This window comes from Solanum pennellii, chromosome 4 (genome assembly GCF_001406875.1).
Source record: "Solanum pennellii chromosome 4, SPENNV200".
Taxonomy (NCBI): Eukaryota; Viridiplantae; Streptophyta; class Magnoliopsida; order Solanales; family Solanaceae; genus Solanum; species Solanum pennellii.
In genome coordinates this window covers 33,364,325-33,383,273 of record NC_028640.1, presented here as the reverse complement: position 1 = coordinate 33,383,273, position 18,949 = coordinate 33,364,325, and the positions used below count along the sequence as shown (strand labels likewise).

Sequence of the window (18,949 nt, the reverse complement as noted above, 5' to 3'; positions counted from 1 at the left end):
CTTCATACCTGTAAATTCTACTTAATGGGCCGAAGAATATGCCAAGTTGTATATTGATGAGATAGTGAGGTGGAATGGGATTCCTTTATCTATCCTTTCGGATAGGGGATCCCAGTTCACTTATCACTTTTGGAGATCTTTCAAATAGAGCTTGGGTACACAGGTGAAGCTCAGTCTGCATTTCATCTGCAAATGGATAGACAAGCAGAGCATACCATTTAGACCCTTGAAGACATGATGAGAGCATGTGTTATTAACTTCAAGGGTATTTGGGATGATCACTTGCCACAGATTGAGTTATTTTGTAATAATAGCTACCATTCCAGTATTGGGATGGCACCTTTCGAAGAACTAAATGGAAGGAGATGTAGTTCTCCATTTGGATGATTTGAGGTAGGAGAGTCTTCCATACTTGGCCCTGAGATCATACATGAGGCTGTGGAAAAGGTGAGAATGATCACAGATAGATTGGCTACTACTTACAGTCGTCAAAAATCCTACGCTGCTAACAGGAAGAGATCTCTTGAATTTGAGGTAGGTGATCAAGTTTACCTAAAGATATCACCAATAAAAGGGGTGATAAGGTTTGGTAACAAAGGAAAGTTGAGTCTAAGGTATTACAGGTCCTTATGAGATCTTACAGCGAGTAGGGAATGTTGCCAATGAACTGAAATTACCAAATGACTTCTCTTCTGTTCATCCATTGTTTCATGTTTCAATGCTTAAAAAGTGTCTAGGCGATCCAGCATACACTCTACCTGTTGAGGGGTTACAAGTCGATGAGAACCTTTCTTACGAAGAGGTTCCAGTTGAAATTTTAGATCGCCAACTGAAGCGGCTAAGGAACAAGGAGGTTCCCACCGTAAAAGTGTTATGGAGGAACCACCTTTTTGAGGGAGCAACATGGGAGTCTGAGGCCGATATGAGATCCCGTTACCCTCACTTGTTCAGTTCTTGAGGTTAGATATACCTTCCTAAGTCTCACTTTGTTTATGAAACTCTAAATTTTAGTGCATTAGTTGATTATGGTGTTTTAAGTTCATAACTGTGTGTTTTATACTTGCACTATATGAGTCAATATGAGTTCATGCTTGTATTCATGTTGCTGTTTTTGTATAGCGTTGACATGATTTTATGTTGCATGAGTTATGATGTGCATTGAGTTTAAGTACGATTGGGAAGGAAGTTCCTCAATCTCAGATATGAAGCTTCAGATAAGATGTGAGTGATATGCATCATCCAGAGTAACTTGTGAATCGGATATTCACAAAGATAAAGTTTCAAGTATGTTGATGTGTTTTCTAAAATACCCTCTTTGTTTCAAAATGATGTGCAGTTTCATTCGGGGATGAATGTTCCTAAGGGGGGGGATAATGTAACATTCCAGAATATGTTCTCGTCTATTGAAGAGTCTATTATGTTTTAAGAATAGGTTTTGGGGTACATAGGCATTCCAATGCCCAATATTGAGTAATACTGAGCATATTAGAGAATATTGGCTTAAGGGTGTTATACAATTTCTATGTATTAAAATATACTTTGATGTTCAAATGCCCCAATTCAAGCTTCTTTAGGAATTGTACCTGCAATGAAGACCCTAAACTAAAATGCTTAATTCCTTAACTCACAAATTAGGTACGAGGCATCCAAGCGTCAAGCCTAGGTACCATAGCACGTGATCATTAAAAATGATCATGTAGAATAAGTAGTGCCCAAATATATAGTGAGGATCCTTGGGGCAACAAGAAATGAGAAGCAACACATGTGCAAGCACATGTGCTAACCAGCCAAGGGACAAGCCCAACCGAATTCGATTAGGGCGGTAGGAGGACAAGCGCGCGCACGTCTTTAGACATGTGGGGCCTAGATTCCTAAACAACTCTAGGCTCTAACTAACTTACCTAATAACTAACTAACCTAGGACAAACAAAAGTAAACTAACTAGTGCACCCGCCAACCTAAGACCTAACCGGGTGACACTAGCCTAGTAACTAACTCAAGAAGCATTATAGTACCTAACCTAGGATGGTCCAATGGGTTGATTATGGTCCTAATGACTTAGGGGTACTTGAGTAATTACCCTACTTCACTTAATTAATTAAATTAGAAACTTAATTTATTAATATAAAATCAAAAATCAAAGTCATAACCCTTAGAAAATTTTAAGATTTGGCTAAGTCAAATGTTCTCCTATTTTTAGGCGTTTTGGTAATTAGATAATTGATTTATTTAATTAAGTTAATTAACCTAAATTGAATTAGTCAATATCAGTTCCTAAGACTTATTCTCAAGATCAACCAGTAGAAACTGACGACTAAAAATAGTAAGCAAACGTAAGAAAAATAGAAAATTATCCTTAGGCGATTTCAAGGTGATCTTTCAAGGTTTTCGTGCAAAGTTCAAGGTGATCTTCGTAGATTCAATTCTACAATAAGGTATGGTTGTTGTCTATTGGATTCCTTTCCCCAAGAGGTTTATAAAATGTATGAACTCAAGAAATCGAAACTAGGGTTGTTCCCAATATAATGAATGTTCCTCTCCTAGTTTATCCTTATTTCCGATTCTAGTGAATGTATAAGGTATATCTCGAGCATGTTGTTGGTATGTGGTGCTAATTGATCACTATGTGTAGTTTTCTTTGTTTGATAATTTCGAATGATGCCTAAAGGCTAGATCCGTATGATGAGAGTATTATTTATATGAGATAAAGAATGTTGTAAGTTGTTCATTGAATTGTTCCTATAGTCTAAGCAAAGGTTAAAAGTTGACTGGTTAACATGATGAGGTTACTACAATGTATTCATGAAATAATTGACTTGGCTAGTGATAATATCACAGTTTGATTTATGCCAATAAATTGGCTTACAATGTTATTTCCAAAATATGATATAAAATTGGCTAATGACTAAGTTATACCAAATTAAGCATGACAATGTAACTCAATGAATCACAACCAAGGATAGGCCAATCATTGGGACAAGTCACAACATATCCTATCCAAATGAACTATGAATATAGTAGTACATTGAATAAGTTTGTAACTTTCATAAAGAATGGTATAAGTCTACCAAATGACATGGAGCAAGATAAGGTGAGTAATAACATAACTAAAAGCTTATGAGTTATGAAATTGACCAGAATGGGGTGTTAAAGGAAATGAGACAAGTCTCACTTGCACCTTAACGTTAATGTTAAAGATACTCCCATAAGAGTGTGTTAGAAATCGTGATACAAGTCTTATTAACACCATGATGATAATGTAAGGTTTAAGTTCACATTCATCAAGAAAGAAAGGGATGTCAAATAATCCATTGAGTTAATCATACCTCATATTAGAAGCAAGCTTCCATAATGTATGAGTCAACTATAAAAGTTATAAAGTATAAGAAATTAAGCAAAGCACCGATAGACTAGCAATAAGCTTGTGCAAGCACATGTAAGCCTCATGAGATGAGGCTACCACTAGGGTTGATAAGAGTCTCAGAAATCGCCTAGTCTTCGAATTATGTTTCAAACATAGGAACTATGCAGTGGATTCCACCTAACAGAGTTAGGTAGTATTCGGTTTCACTTTGGCCGGTGAACCACCCTTTTTTCAGTATGGGGCAGATACTGGATTTCATGTTTAGCTTACATGATCTGTGTCGGTTAAATGCTCAAGAAAGTATTCGGTTCACTTTAGCCATTCTTTTAGGTGTGGGGAATACACTGGACTTGGTTTCACTTGAGCCGGTGAACCACCCATTTTCAGTGTGGGGCAGACACTGGATTTCATGTTAACTCACATGATCTAGGTTCACTTTAACCGGTAAACCAGCACTTTTCGGTGTGGGGAAGACACTGGACTTCATGTTAGCTCAAATGATCTTAATTCTAAAGATTTCTTTAAGAAAGTAAGAAAGAAAGAAGAAGAGTTGTAAGTTCAAGTGAACTAAGTAAGCAAAAGCATAAGTATATCAATTCATCAGTGTTTGATAAGAATGAAGTTTTAATAGTTATTGGTTTATGCCAACAAATATAAATATTGCCTTATAATGACTTCTTATATTATGCAAATGAACGAGTAATGGGCATAGCCAATAAGATTGACATATACAGATTTCATGCCCAATTGTAGCTAAATCATTTGCATAGTCTCTTGGATTAGTTACTTGATTCATTGTAGTTATGGGACTATAATGATCATTGAAATTCTAAGTAAAACACAGGATTAAAGGATATCATTGAACTACAAAACAAAATGAAGAAAAGACTGAAAAAATAATCTAAAGTCTGGAAAGTGAGCTCTCGGCCTAAGAGGGAGCAAAATGATAAATTTTCGTTCGAGTTGTTCTAATATTGTTCATGATTCCAAGGTCTTATGTGTATATAGAAAATGATTTGTGTGCATGAAAACATGTCATATTCATAGCATAAATCACAAATAACGAATTAGGAAACTATAGTGACTTCACTTTCAAGAAATGGTATGTTGTTATAGGAAGAGCTTTCCTTGATCATGCATAGTCCTTATGTGTTTATGTGAATACACCCATACTTTGTACAAGTGTGTACTAACCCCTATACTATTACTATTTTTATAGATGCAGGTTCTTGAAGAGGATTGAAGATTCATTAAAGCGGTTCGGACTAGTATCTCCAGACCTTTGGTATGTCATCTTGAGTTCGAGAATGCTACATTTGCTTTCTAGATTTAATACATTAGACATAGCTAGTGGATGTTATCCCTAGTGTTTCCTTTCAAATAGTTGTTTAAAGCAATGTATTAAGGCCCTTTGGCAAACTATTATTAATACTATGATTCCTTGTTTCAATTGTTTAATCTATTCATAGATGGCTGTTTAGTATGAGCTTATTAGTATATCACTCTTAAGAAGGTCATGTACGTGGAAAAGGTTATGTTATGAATGTTGAAGTTGAGAGCCGTAATGGTATTCTTCATGTAAAGGAATGGTGGACTTAGGGTTGATTGGTTGGAACGACATCATATCATTCTTAGGAAAGTCATAATGAGATATCTTAGTCGCCATTGAAGGGTAACCCTAGCTGAACTCTTTGGTTAGGTGAATGTGATCGGGTTATGAAATAGATAAGGAACCCTCTTCATGTGATCCTTAAATGTCAATTACTCTATGAGAACCAAGGCTAATACCGAGTGAATATGTTATGGGAAGTATCTCTACTTGAGAATGAGACTAGAGTATAATGTACCTCTGCTTGAGAATGAGACTAGAGTGCATAAAAGCCCTTCATATTCCTCAACCATGTTCCTACATAGAATGTATCCTAGTTCTACCCTTGGCAAGTAGAACACCCTCATAGGAATAGATTAGAACTCTAGATTCCATGTCTAGCTATCATGGTCTATGTCGGTTATTGTCTATTCTCATCATATGGGATACCTACTAGAATTAGATAAGTTCTATGAAGTTTAGGTGGTGGTATGAGACGCTATCTATACATTGCACAATAGGCTTTGAAGGTGTTAGTTGGAGTCCCTAGGTCTTGTCCAAGACCATTACATGAATGTCCTTTATGTGATTAATGAGTATTAACTGAACTAATAGATGTAATGACTTAAGTTAAGAAAGTATGTTAAATGAATAAGTACATACCTAGAGTAGTTAAGGGTTGTCTAGTTAAGGCATGAAGGGGGCATAGGAATTGTCACTTCTTAACTTACCTAGATAAGTCGTAAGAATGACTCTACTTAGGAAGATGATTGTTTATGTGGACATAATCAAAACTTAGAAAGTCTTAACGATTAGTTAAGTAGTGTTGAAGAGTTCAATCATGGACGTTATCTTCTTGATCTACTTAAGTAAGTCTTTTGATAGACTTTGATGAGGAAATGTCATATTTTCTATATGTTGATATGTTTGATGTCTTGAAGTGTGTATGTGACTCATTATAAGTAGTCTTGAGTATCATTTAGGCATGCTTAGGGAGGTTGTATGGGCGGTCTCTCTTTGTGTTGCTTAAGTGAGTCTTAGGATAGCTTTAAGTAAGATAATTACATGCTAGAAGATGTCTAAGGTGAAGATAAGCAACTTCACTATATACTGAAGAAATTCACTGTAACAGTGAGTTGAGGTTACTGTAAAGTGACTTCAAAAATTATGATATTTGGTTTATTGTTATCTTATGTGTTGTTAACTGTTGTTCTCATGATTATCGTATGATATTTTCATGGAAATTCATGAAAAGCATGTTATTTACTAAATGTCTTTTTTTCATGGTTTACGCACGACTTCCATACTTAGTACATCTAATGTGCTAACCACTTCTTTTCCCTTTTTGACTAAAGTGTAGGGAATTGGAAGTCCTTACGTACCATGGAGGATGGATAGGTTTCTAAGGCTTGAAGATAAAGTATTGGTGAGTCCTCATCGATTCGAGGACAATATCCACATGTCTTGTATGTCATAATCTTTATTTTATTGTCTTGTATGGGATTAGTCACAAGTGTTGTTTGCTTTAAAGTTTAGATGGTTCAAGTAAATGTTGTAAAGATTTAATGTTTTAAATGAAAGTCTTCCGCTTGATTAATGTTTATGAAAGAGTCCTTCGTGTGTGAAGAAAGTTTTAAATTCTTACCTATTTTAGTATATTTAGTATGCAATGAATGATACGAGAGGCTTAGATGAGACTTCTTGAAGTCTCATTTGCCGTGTGATGACATAAGGATGATCAAACTTCTAGGGTGTACTTGCAGGTCGTGACAATCATGCCCCATAGTCATCCAGAAATAACCAGCTCGAAGGATCCTCCTCGCCAAAGTGAGTCCATTCATGTGCGTACCACAAACTCCAGCATGTATTTGTTCAATAAGCTTCGCAGCTTCAATAACATCGATACATCTGAGAAGATCTAAATCTGGAGTCCTCCTGTAAAGGACTTCTCCACTTAGAAAGAAGTTGAGAGACATACGGTGTATCAACTTCTTCTGGTTGGATGTTACATCATCAGGATAATTTTTGGTTTCTAAGTACTTCTTTATATCAAAATACCATGGCAAACCGTCTAGTTCATTTTCAACGTGGGAACAATGAACTGGCTGCTCCTTTATCTCTATATCCAGAGAATCAATATAATCAGTATCTGGATGTTGAATCATTGAGATGATGGTGGCAAGAGCATCATCTAACTCATTTTGTGTTCTAGGAGTATGTCTGAACTCAATCTTATGAAATCTTCTGCATAGCTTCTGTATATATTGCACTTACAGAGTGATCTTTGGGTTCTTCATAGCACATTCTCCTTGAACCTGATGAATCAACAAATTTAAATTTCCAATAGTCAGAAGCTCATAAACATTCATATCGATGGTCATTTCAAACCAAGAATACAAGCTTCATATTCATCCATGTTATTCGTGCAATTAAATCGGAGTTTAGCTGCCATGGGATTAGTGTTGACAATATTCTGACACTAAATATTCTCCAATACCTCTTCCTTGGTCATTAGTTGCTCCATCGAAGAATACTCTCCAACCAAGGTATGCTTCAGAAATATCTTCACCCACAAATGACACCTCTTCGTTGGGGAAATAAGTCTTAAGCAGTTCATACTCTTCGTCAACAAGATTTTCTGCAAGATGATTAGCCAAGGCTTGTACTTTTATCGCCTTCTGAGTCACATACACAATATCGAATTCACTTAAAAGCATTTTCAATTTACCCAACTTTCCAATCGGCATCACCTTCTGGAAAATATACTTCAATGGGTCCATTCTGGAAATGAGATACGTAGTATAAGAAGACAAATAATGTCTCAAGTTTGAGTAATCCAAGTCAAAGCACAACACATTCTCTCCAGAAGAGTATAACGAGACTCGTATGGAATGAACTTCTTGCTTATGTAATAAATAGCTCATTCCTTCTTTCCTATTTCGTCATTTTGACCAAGTACGCATCCAAATGCATTATCTGAGATGGAAAAATATAGCAACAGCGGGAATCCTTCTCGCAGAGGCACCAACACCGTTGGATTGGACAAGTAGTTCTTGATAGCAACAAAAGTAGTCTGACATTCTTCAATCCACTTTGTCAAAGCGTCTTTCTTCAACAGCTTGAAGATAGGATCACATACCACAGTGGATTGAGCTATGAACCGACTGATATAGTTCAACCTCCCTAAGAAACTCATCACTTCCTTCTTCGTATTCGTAGGAGGTAACTCTTCAATTGCCTTAATCTTGGAAGGTTCGAGCTCAATACCCCTTTTGCTGACTATAAATCCCAACAACTTTATGGACGGCACCCCAAAAGCACATTTAGTAGGATTTAGCTTCAAGTTGTAATGATGCAGACGGTTGAAGAACTTCTTTAAATGCATCAAGTAGTCCAAACTTTCGCGGGACTTCATTATGACGTCATCTACATACACCCGATCTCCTTATGAATCATGTCATAAAATATGGTCGTCATATCCCTCATATAAGTAGCACCAGCATTCTTGAGGCCAAATGGATCACCCTGTAATGATACACACCCAAACACGTAATAAAAGCTGTCTTTTGTGCATCTTCCTCGTCCATCAAGATCTGATGAACCTGCATAACAATTCAAAAATGACTGCAATTCATGCTTAGCACAGTTATCCTTTGTAAATGGAAAGTTATCCTTTTGGATGACTTTGTAGAGATCCCTGTAATCAACACAAATTCTAACATTCCCATCTTTTTTGGCAACCGGAACAACATTGGCCAACCAAGTCGGGTATTGCATCACTTTTACTAATTGAGATTGGATCTTTTTGTTGATCTCTTCTTTAATATTCAAACTTAACTTGGGCTTGAACTTTCAAGCCTTCTGCTTTACTAGATTTGACCACGGATTAATCGGCAACCTGTGAGACACCACATTGGTACTCAGCCCTATCATGTTGCTGACTTCCCAGACGAACACATCAATGTATTCAGCGAGAAAATATATCATATCCTTTCTTTGATCTTCATTCAAGTGGACACTGATTTTTACCTTTTTGAAACACTCTTGGTCTCCCAGATTCACGGTTTCGGTTTCTTCAAAATTTGGCTTACGCTGATTTTCAAACTGCCAAAATTTGTCAACGACATATCCTGATACCTCATCTTCCTCTTCGTATTCTTCATCCTCGTCATCACCTGCCTCATTTTGTTCATTCAGCTCGTGACATGACATTGCATTGGTAGGTTGTAAATTAAAATTACAAGATGATCGGGGAATCAAGATTGGTGTAGAAATCCAATTCTACAGCTTTTCTCATGGCTCAGCATCGCGGACACCAGCTAACTCGACCTCATCTCCAATGACATCATCGGTCAATCAAAAAGGTTAAAGATTCCTTCCCCAAGGCCATCATGATCGGTGTACTCACGGACTAGAAATGATTGGTACATATGAGGTATTGGTCTAGCCACTGCTTGATCGTTGTTCCTCTTCATCTTCATCTCATCATCTATGGGGGCGTACCCCAAACCATATCTCGCTCCTTTGACGGGAACTTGAATAGGCTTGATAATTCCTTAAGAATTCCTTTCCAATATGGAAACTTTTCTTGAACCCATTCTGCAGCATCACAGTGGTGATCATCTTGTACACAGAAGGCATAGGATGCTGTGGAGCAAATCTTTGCCGGTGGCGTTTACCATCTCCACCGTGTAGAAATCAGTGCCTCGTGAGACTTCATCAATAATTGGTGCTTGCCTTCTAGAGTGATTTTCTTCGCCGTGAATAATCAATTCTTAGTCCTTCCAAACGAGCTTCATCATCTAGTGAAGAGTGAAGGCACAACCCCAGCCATATGGATTAGAGGTATTTCCAGAAGAAGGTTATAATTGGAATTAATATCCAAAAGCTAATACAGTGAACTGAACTCCGCCAGACCCATTTGGATGACCAAATTCACTGGTCCCAATGTGTCTCTTTGTACCCCGTCGAAGGCTCTTACATTGACTTCGTTTTGTTCCAGCTTCCCCAAGTCAAACCATAACTACCTAAGATTTGACAGTGTAAAAATGTTGAGAGTACACCCATCATCCACCAGGACACGATTTATGACCCTTTCACCGCATATGACAGTGATATGCAATGCCTTGTTATGCGACCTCCCATCAAAGGGCAACTCTTTGTCACAGAAGTTAATCTGATGCCCTCGGATAACTTGGTTGATCATAGGCTCTACATTATCACGGCGTGTGGACACGAGCACATATGTTTCATTTAGGGCCTTCATCAAGGCCTTCCTATGCAGCTGGGAACTCATCAAAAAGGCCTACACAAAAATCTTAGCCGAGGTTTTCTCAAAATGTTTTACAATTGAATAATCCTTTGGCTGCATTTTTCTCCATAATTACTCCACTTCACCCTCACTTATCGACCTTTTCCCTTGATCTTTCTTCTGTCCTCCAACATCCAACTCTTTGGGAGTATAACACCTCCCAGACTGGGTCAACCATGAGCGGCAGCGGTTTCAATAACAAACTTTGGCCTAGCAGGAGTTTCTAATGGAACCAAGGCAACAGCCTTTGCGGGTGTCAGGATCACAAACTTTTTTTTCTATTTAATGCTCAGCGAGGCCACAGCCTTTTCTAACTCATCATGGACAATTGAAGTTATCACCTTAGTCACGCACCATTCATCATCCATCTCTATATGTTGATATTGACTCCTCCATGATTCCGCAAAGGATTGGTGTTGACATTGGGTGCGACTGTTTGAAGAGACACCACTTCTTGGTCGATCAGATCTTGAATCTTGAGTTTTATGTTGATACAGTTCTTAGTATCATCTCCAACGCTATTGGAGTTATACGCGTACCTTTGATCGGGTCTGTACAATTTGGAAATAGAATCTACCGACTCGGGCCACACCAGGTGAATGTATCCAGCCGCAGCTAGTCGCTTGTACAACTTTGTTCGGCTTTTAGCGAGTGTAGTAAAGTTTTTGGGGAATTCTTCTCAAATTGGGGTCGCGGGGGATCATAGTTGCCTTGTTGGAGAGGAGGCATCTGTTGATAATTTCGGGTATTTTGACGAGGAGTTTGGTTTCTTGGATAGGGATTTGTTTGGTAATTTGGTGATGGATCTTGTTAGTTAGTGGAGGTATTTTGGTATAATCGACCTTTGTATACTAGAGAGGTGCTCTGTAGTTTGACTGCACATTGGCACAGTTAGAAACGACATTTTGGCAAATGGGGGATGCAATTTGATAAAGTGGGGGAGAATTTTGGTAAATGGGAGATGGATTTTGATAATTTGTAGGGGGCATTTTGGTATATGCCTATATGGAAGTAGCATTTTAGTGGATAGGAGGAGGAGTATTTGGATAACGAGCTTGCATATAGAAAGACTTGTAATAAATCTGGGGGGGTCGAGGACGACCTTGGTAGGATGATGGTCTTCTAGGGGTCTTCCTTCCCTCTTAAGAGACAGTAGAAACGTCTTCTCTTTTCTTCTTCAACAAACCCAATGATCCAGGTGATGCAGCAACACGGGTAATCTTCCAGGTTTTCAACCCATCCTCTATAGTCTCGCCAACCTTGACTATCTCGGCATTTTTTGCTCCAACAAGCAACATAATTCTATCATAGTATTCGGGATCTTGCACCCAAACAAACACTTCAACTATCTCTTTTTCGGACATAGGGGGCGTACTCTAGCTGCTTCCTTGCCACCTGTACGAAAACTCTCTGTACCTTTTGTTGGATTTTTCTTTCAACTTTTCTAACGAATAACGATCAGGGAGGATCTCTACATTGTAGGCGAATTGTTAGATGAAGTCCTTAGCCAAAGCATTCGAGTTGGGCCACTATCTAGTCTCGTGAGACGTAAACCATTCCAAAGCTTCCCCGCTCAAACCTCGGCTGAAAGCCTCATTAGTATATATTCATCTCTACCAACTTCTAAGGGATTCCCCATTCCTCCAAAAGTATCAAATTTTTGAATCTTGAACCCTTCTGGGAGGTTAAGATTTGGATGAATGCATAAGTCCTCGTAATTCAAACCAGCGACGTCAGGAACTGAAATTCCTTCATTGCTTTTCGAATCTCCTTCTTTATGTCTATTTTTGCGGCCTCTTATTTGGCCTTCCACTCCCTTTCCTTCTCCTCATAATGGTCGAGCTTAGAACCATTCTATCATGCTCATTTGGAATGGGAATTTTGAAAGTGATCTTTCTGGGTAGAGGTAGATCTATAGAGGGACTTTGGGTATTCTGGGTAGTTTGGTAGTTTTGCGGATAGGTTTGGGGATTAGTATTTTGGTTTTGGCGGTGGTGAGAAGTTTGGGGGTGGAATGCATTTTGGTTTTTGTTTTGATTCTAGTTTTGTGGTGGCGGAGCGGTTTGTTGATGGGCATTTTGAGGATGAGAAGGTATTTGGGAATTGTTGTTTTAAGGAGGGGTGGGGTTTGGTAAGAGACGGAGGTGTATTGAGGGTTTTGTGTAGTCAAGTCTATTACTAAGGGATTTTGAGCAGGAGTAGACGGCGGAATCTGAGCTGGATCCATGTTTGAAGAGGGAAACTATATAGGAGGCCTTCCATCAGTAGCGGCATTGACAGCAAAACCTGGTGGAGGCAGATCTTGTCTCCTTTGCGTTTCCACTCTCATCTCAGCGACCTGCTGCATTAACTGCATAATCAGTTCATTCTGATCCGCTATGGTGGGTTGAGCCACCAAAACGTCAGTAAGACTGATTCCTTCGTTGTTGTACCACATTACCGCTTTTCCCTTGTCAGAACTTTGGCTGGGAAAGGAATCTGCAGGCCCTTTAGATCGAGTGAATTAGGGATGATGAGCTATTTTAATCGACATAGACCGGCTTGTAAGTACCTATGGAGGAAAAAATAACTCAAAAGCAAATTTGTTAGTTTGAGCTCGGAATACATAATGCAGGATATCACATAGAGAGAAGATAAACACACAAAGTTTCTTTATTTGAGGACATGCGGACCCACTAGTAAGGGGAAATTTATTTTTTAAACAAGAAGGAATTTTCCAACTTTAATTTGGAACTAACTCAGCAAAGTAATATCACGTTGAGCTAGGGTCTTCTCGCTGCATCTCTTTGATGTCCGGTGATCTGAGCTTCACATTTCAGTGTAGGATGAAAAGGGGGGAATGAAAATTTTAAAAGATAGGGGTCGGGCGTTGAAAGGCTGCTTACGTATCTCACAAGGAGAATTCAGGCCCTACGTATCACTTTTATACATTCATTCATTACGATTACAAGGAGATTTAAAAATACAACAGAGCTTTACAGATAAATAGTGGTTCCATCTCGGCCATTCTTCTTCTCGTTACTGCTTCATTCACAAGAAACAAACTCGACTCGGATCTTTCCCTGGTTAATAAGGGTTTCTATGCCATAGAAAAAATTGAAGCACCTTGAGAGGCTATGATCTGTAGCAATATGATAAGCACAAGGTTTCCTTATTTCTACCCCAACGGGATCGAGACCTCTTGTCATCCTCGTGGATAAAGTCTAAGACCCCATTCTGAATCAAATCATTGTAGATTTGCAGCAATGACCTTCTGAACGGTGTTAAATAGTGACAAATAAACCGGGTGTGCTCATTTGGCTCCAACTGGTCATAGGTGAGAACGGTATTATCACTGAACATGTGCGGGATATGCTCAATGTCGGTCTGGTGGCAAATTCTTTCCTTCAGCTACACACATTCTTCTATAGTGTGCCCTCGCGTGTTGAGATGGAAAGCACACACTATTGGAGATTTTTCATTCTCAATGTCCGAAGCTACTCCTTCATGAGGTTTCCACTTAAGATGCTCGTACACGAGAGCAAACGTCATAAGTTTTAATAAGCCGGAAGAGTGATCCACTTGTTTGCCCCTTTTAGACGACCCCGGAAAGGAGGTTTGTAGATGATGTCTTCGTCTCTGTCTTCCCCAGTTGCTCCAAGGTGAGTGTCCTCAGACCATCATTAGCTTCTTAGTCACAGACAAAGTATTTCCCACGCATCTTCTAAAGTTTGACGATCATGTCCTTGTGGAAAGCCTTGTTCTTCTTCTGCACTTCGATCATTCTTTCCCTCGTGGTAGTGATTCTACCATCTCCACCATCAATTCCTCATCAAGTGCTACATTTCTTGCTAGAACATTGGCGGTTTTTTGATCTATCTCTGCTTCTCTTGCCTCCCTTTCCTGAATACTCAGTCAAAGTATATCCAACTTCTTCCTTAAGTCTTCTCTCTCTATCTCGATGTCTTTTTTTTTCATTTTAGACCCGAAATCCTCATCCTGCGTCGCAGTTACGGCTTTGTAGACCGCTGTGGCAATTTCGACCCTGAGTACTTTTTTCTCTAACCTCATGAATTTCCTGCGTTATATGTTCTATTTTATCTGCAACTCTTCTCCAATAAGTTCCATCTTGACACTCTTACCCTTTCCCATAGCAGTGATCTTGCTTTTCCTGAGATGATAGAGAAGTGTTTTAGGATTTTGTGATAGGACTTTTTTTTTTTTGCTTTTGATTGAGAAACTTAAGACTCGGAAAATTTGGTTAGGCATATTGTAGTAGTGATTTGTATATATCTTCTAGAAATTTCTGGGAAGGAATGGGTTAGAAACATCCTCATTCGAAACAACACGTCACATAAACAGTTAAGCACACAAGTATACAGACAAATATCGCGTCCTAAACATGCTTGTGACCATTTTATGCCAAGGGTGAACCTAACGAATTAAAGGATGTATATGCCTTTTTATACCAATTCATTATCCCCAAATTACTTCTTTAATAACATCCAAAATGTTTGATAAATATAAAATAAAGAAATAGTTCTAAAAATAAATTACGAAGCAAAGTACAAATAAAGTAGTCCCACGTAGGGGATGATAATAAAATTCAAGCCTGCTCTAATCCCTCACCAAGTCTGGTCCTTTTGGCGATGCTGTCCTCTTCCCACGTAGCATATTTGTTCGCCCATAGATGATCTATCGCTGATCGAGCTCCTTCTTGATGTGTAAACCCATGCAACAACTGAAACTGTTGTTACATGTTGTCATCTAACTCTATCATGCATTGTCTGGATCTTCGTAGCTCTTGTTTTAATTGAGTTATGCCTTTGGCATGTTCTGAATGACGACGTTGATGCTTATATTCATTCTTATCAAACTTCTGTTGAAGTCGATGGAGTCGGACTTAGTCTTTGGCTCCAACATCTGCAATAATGTGAGGAACGTTCGGAACAAGCTCAATATTTCCAGCAAGAGTCTTTTTCAACCATTCTTTGTACTCCCTAGAACATTCTGGACGAAACCTGTTTAGTACGGGTTCACCCAACACTCTTCGAGACCTCCACATCCTACGTATGTCTTCAACACATGCGACTTGTCCATTCTCGTGGTCATTTGCAAATATTCTCATATGTGCGATCTGGGACAACTCTTGTTTCCTTCCTAGTTGCCTTAGGACTCGACCGAGAGCATATAGCCTAGTGCCTCGTAACCCAGCAAACACCAAGTGAGGAACTTTTTCTTTTTGAACTACCATATTCTTAGTTACCACCAGACTGTCTATCGACCACTGCACGTCCTCCACTCTTAGGCCTCGAAGTCTTAGATACCAAAAACCTTCTTCTCCAGTTTTGTCGCAACGATTTTGGTACAACCAACAATCATGACCATGTAGCTCGTCTGACCGCCTTAGGGGTTCTGGTTCTTTCGAATTATGAGTCTTAATCAAATGTCGCATCATCCACCATGAATTATTATATTACACCCCTGAAAGAAATGGTCTCCGCTTTGACATTTATCTAAAGCTTTTAAATATCGGCCAAGATCATAGGCGCTAACGTGTAGTACTTGGTTGACGATTTATAGTCCACTCCATAGAAGATGGCATGAGTGACCATAAACACACTAGGATGAATAGTGTATTTTTGTCTTTGAGGAAAAACCATTGTTCCAAGTAAGCATATTGCAAAGGCAAGCGGACGTGTCTCATTTCATTTTTCTTCTTATACGAACTCTTCTTTGAATTCTCGTAGGTCCTCGCACGTCCAAATCGATAATACAGCTTTCTAAAAGGAATGTTCGGACCCGGAAGCTTATCCATCCACTCAGCTTGACTAGTGATAATTTTTATTTGATTTCGGTGAAATCTCATATTTTGAGATTTAGAAGATCTGTATTGGATGAGGTTTTATCTTCTTGCACATCGCGACACTTTCATATCTCGTAAGGACCTCTTCAATGGTTGGCATCATTTCCACTTCGCCAAACTGAAATACATGTTCTCACTATCCCAGAATTTCATCATCGGTCCGATTATACCGGGCTAGACATTTATTTTTAATAGTGACGGAAGATAGCCTATGTGTTTCTGAACTATCATCTTGTCATCATTATTCATGAATCTCCACAATACTTTGAGGAAGGGATCGAGGAAAGTAACCATTCTTGTTTTTAGAGGCTTGCGTCTCGAATCCATCCTACAAGAATAGCAGACAAAGATTAGTTAACCCCCACCCCCATAGACAATAAATCATTTTTGAAAACACATACATCCTTCAACTAACACGTACGCATGATTGTTTATTTATTGGCAAATGGGCCAAGTAGACACAAGGTGGGCTTCTACTGGGCCCAACACGCCTTGGGTGTTGGGTCATCGTAGTTCAAATACTCCTAAATTCGGGTTTTTAGGTCGGCTCTACGCTAGTTGACTAAGAGTGGCTATTAAAGAGAACGAGGACCTACACGGACAAATTGGGCTGGAACTCGCAACAACTATTGGACGCATGACAAACCAATGAATTGCCTCTAATTCCTAAAAAGGGTGAGTATAAAAAAGTCCGGATGCGGTTTCGCAAATCTTCCTTTAATATATTGTACAATATAAACAGAATTTTCCATGAAATGCAATAGTATATATATAATTTAAGCAAGTTAATCATATATAAGCAATTTAATAATAGCAATTAGTCAAAGTAGTCAAATCCTTTTGGTTAGAACATAATTAATCCCCAACAGAGTCGTCATTTTTATTTTACGAAAAATATTTAGTAAAAGAAAAAAAGACTAAGTTTTGAGAAATCAATTAATCTTATGATTTAAGAGAAGTTGATTTCTCAAATTAACAGAGTTGCCACTTGATTTTTCGTAAAAGTCCATAAAATTATTTTCGAAAAGATTTAAAACAGATAAAAATCGATTGAAAAGAATTTGAAGTTCAAATATACATTCCGAGAAGGCGTGACACCCTCGTAATGCCCGCTAACTCGGGGTTGACCGTCGATTTGACTAATGACTTTTCAAGAATTTCCAAATTTTAACTAAGAAAGGAGGATTTATTTTTTTAATATTTTATCGATCAGTTACATGTTTTTTTATTTATTTAAAGGAAATAGTGAATATGCTTTTGTAGTTTCTTTCTTTTACAATACAATATTTTCTTGGCTCAAGTGGACTGATAAATTTTCAAAACGAAGACATGAAAATCATACAGTTAGATTCTTCTTTTAATCGTGTACATACTTGTATTCCATGATTGTTAACCATGAGATTTATGTCTCATTTTTTAAACAACTTTTTTGAAAGATACAAATTTTCGACCTCATGCATTCGATGCTAATGACAATGTTTTTTTTTTTGGTCAAGTAGGAAATATTTGCATCATTAGTGTAAAAAAAATATAACTTGTTGTAGCATGTTTCTCTCCAATTTGTCAATCCATTTTCCATTATACAACATGACCTTCATTAATTTCACATCAAACAGTAGTATTTTCATACATTTCTGCGGTGGGTGTTCCAAATACGTCTTCCATTTCACAAACTACCTAGTTATAACAGCCATCATCATAATCCATCTCCCAAAAACAATATTTCCTCGTGGGATGTCAAATGGGTGAATTGAATTGAAATTGGAGAAATTTACTCATATTAAAATGGATTGAATTTGATCATGATCTGCTTAACTGTAGGGTTGTTCATGGTTATGGTAAAACAACCAAATCGAACCGTAATCCGAACCAAATCGATTAGAAAAATTGATATTTTGTTTGATTTGGTTAGGTTTAATTTTTAAATTTTTAAAACCGATACTATTTGGTTTGGTTTTGGTTTTACTAAAAACTAACTGCAAAAACAACCAAATCAAACCGATAAATTAGAAATATAATTTTTTAATTATTTATATATTATTTATAAATAAATATAAATATTTTGTTAAATTTTAAATAACTTAAGTCTTTAACTTTACAATTTTCTCAAGCCTAACACTTACATTTTTGCTCAATTACCATCCTAATTTCAATTCCATCAAAATTTATTACCTACCACATCTTTCATAAGATAGTCACACACTTAATAACTTTGTTCATGTAATGATAACTTTAGTATTGTTTAATTACTTTATTGAACCAACAATAGCTCGTATGTGGACTGTTCATGTACTAGATGTTTTTTTAATCAAGATACATATGTCCTTAAAAATTAATTACTTTCAAACCGAAAAAAACAGAAATACTGAACCAAACCGTCAATAACCAAACCGATAGTTATTTTTTTTCATTTGGTTTGGTTTGGTTTGGTTTTAGAAATTTAAAAAACCGACTAGATTGATTTGGTTTAGGTTTTAACCAATAACCGATCCAAACCGAACCACGAACACCCCTAGCCCAAGTATACATTAGATTCAAGCAGACTAAAAAATAGCTTGGGTCATGCATGACTCGCCTAATTTGATCCGCTCAATCTCAATACTTTTGACATATTATTTAACTTTTATAATCACAACTTAAATTTCAAATGATGATGATGCAGATAGTAATTCATATTGTCAATGTAGGAACATACATTAATTACATCAATGCAAATAAAGAGTCTTGAAACAAGTAAAATTGGAAATTAAATTGAGCTCAACCAAAGATTCTCTTAAAATGGGTTAAGGCTTGAACGATTTGAGATTGAACCCAATTCAAAGTATCTTAAAACCAACTCAT

At 37.6% G+C, this 18,949-nt stretch overlaps 2 protein-coding genes across 2 annotated transcripts; both read right to left on the bottom strand.

The window, feature by feature from the left end:
* Positions 1–85: 85 nt before the first annotated feature.
* On the bottom strand, positions 86–7,117 carry LOC114076877. The gene is made up of 2 exons (XM_027916576.1): positions 6,802–7,117; positions 86–186 (listed from the first exon to the last, which is right to left on the bottom strand). Exons 1-2 carry the CDS (start codon positions 7,115–7,117, stop codon positions 86–88), a joined length of 417 nt encoding a protein of 138 aa, XP_027772377.1.
* Positions 7,118–7,872: 755 nt separating this feature from the next.
* Positions 7,873–8,367, bottom strand: LOC107016671 (uncharacterized mitochondrial protein AtMg00860-like). Its single transcript, XM_015217071.1, has one exon. The coding sequence runs from the start codon at positions 8,365–8,367 to the stop codon at positions 7,873–7,875; it is 495 nt and encodes a 164-aa protein (XP_015072557.1).
* Between the last annotated feature and the right edge of the window lie 10,582 nt (positions 8,368–18,949).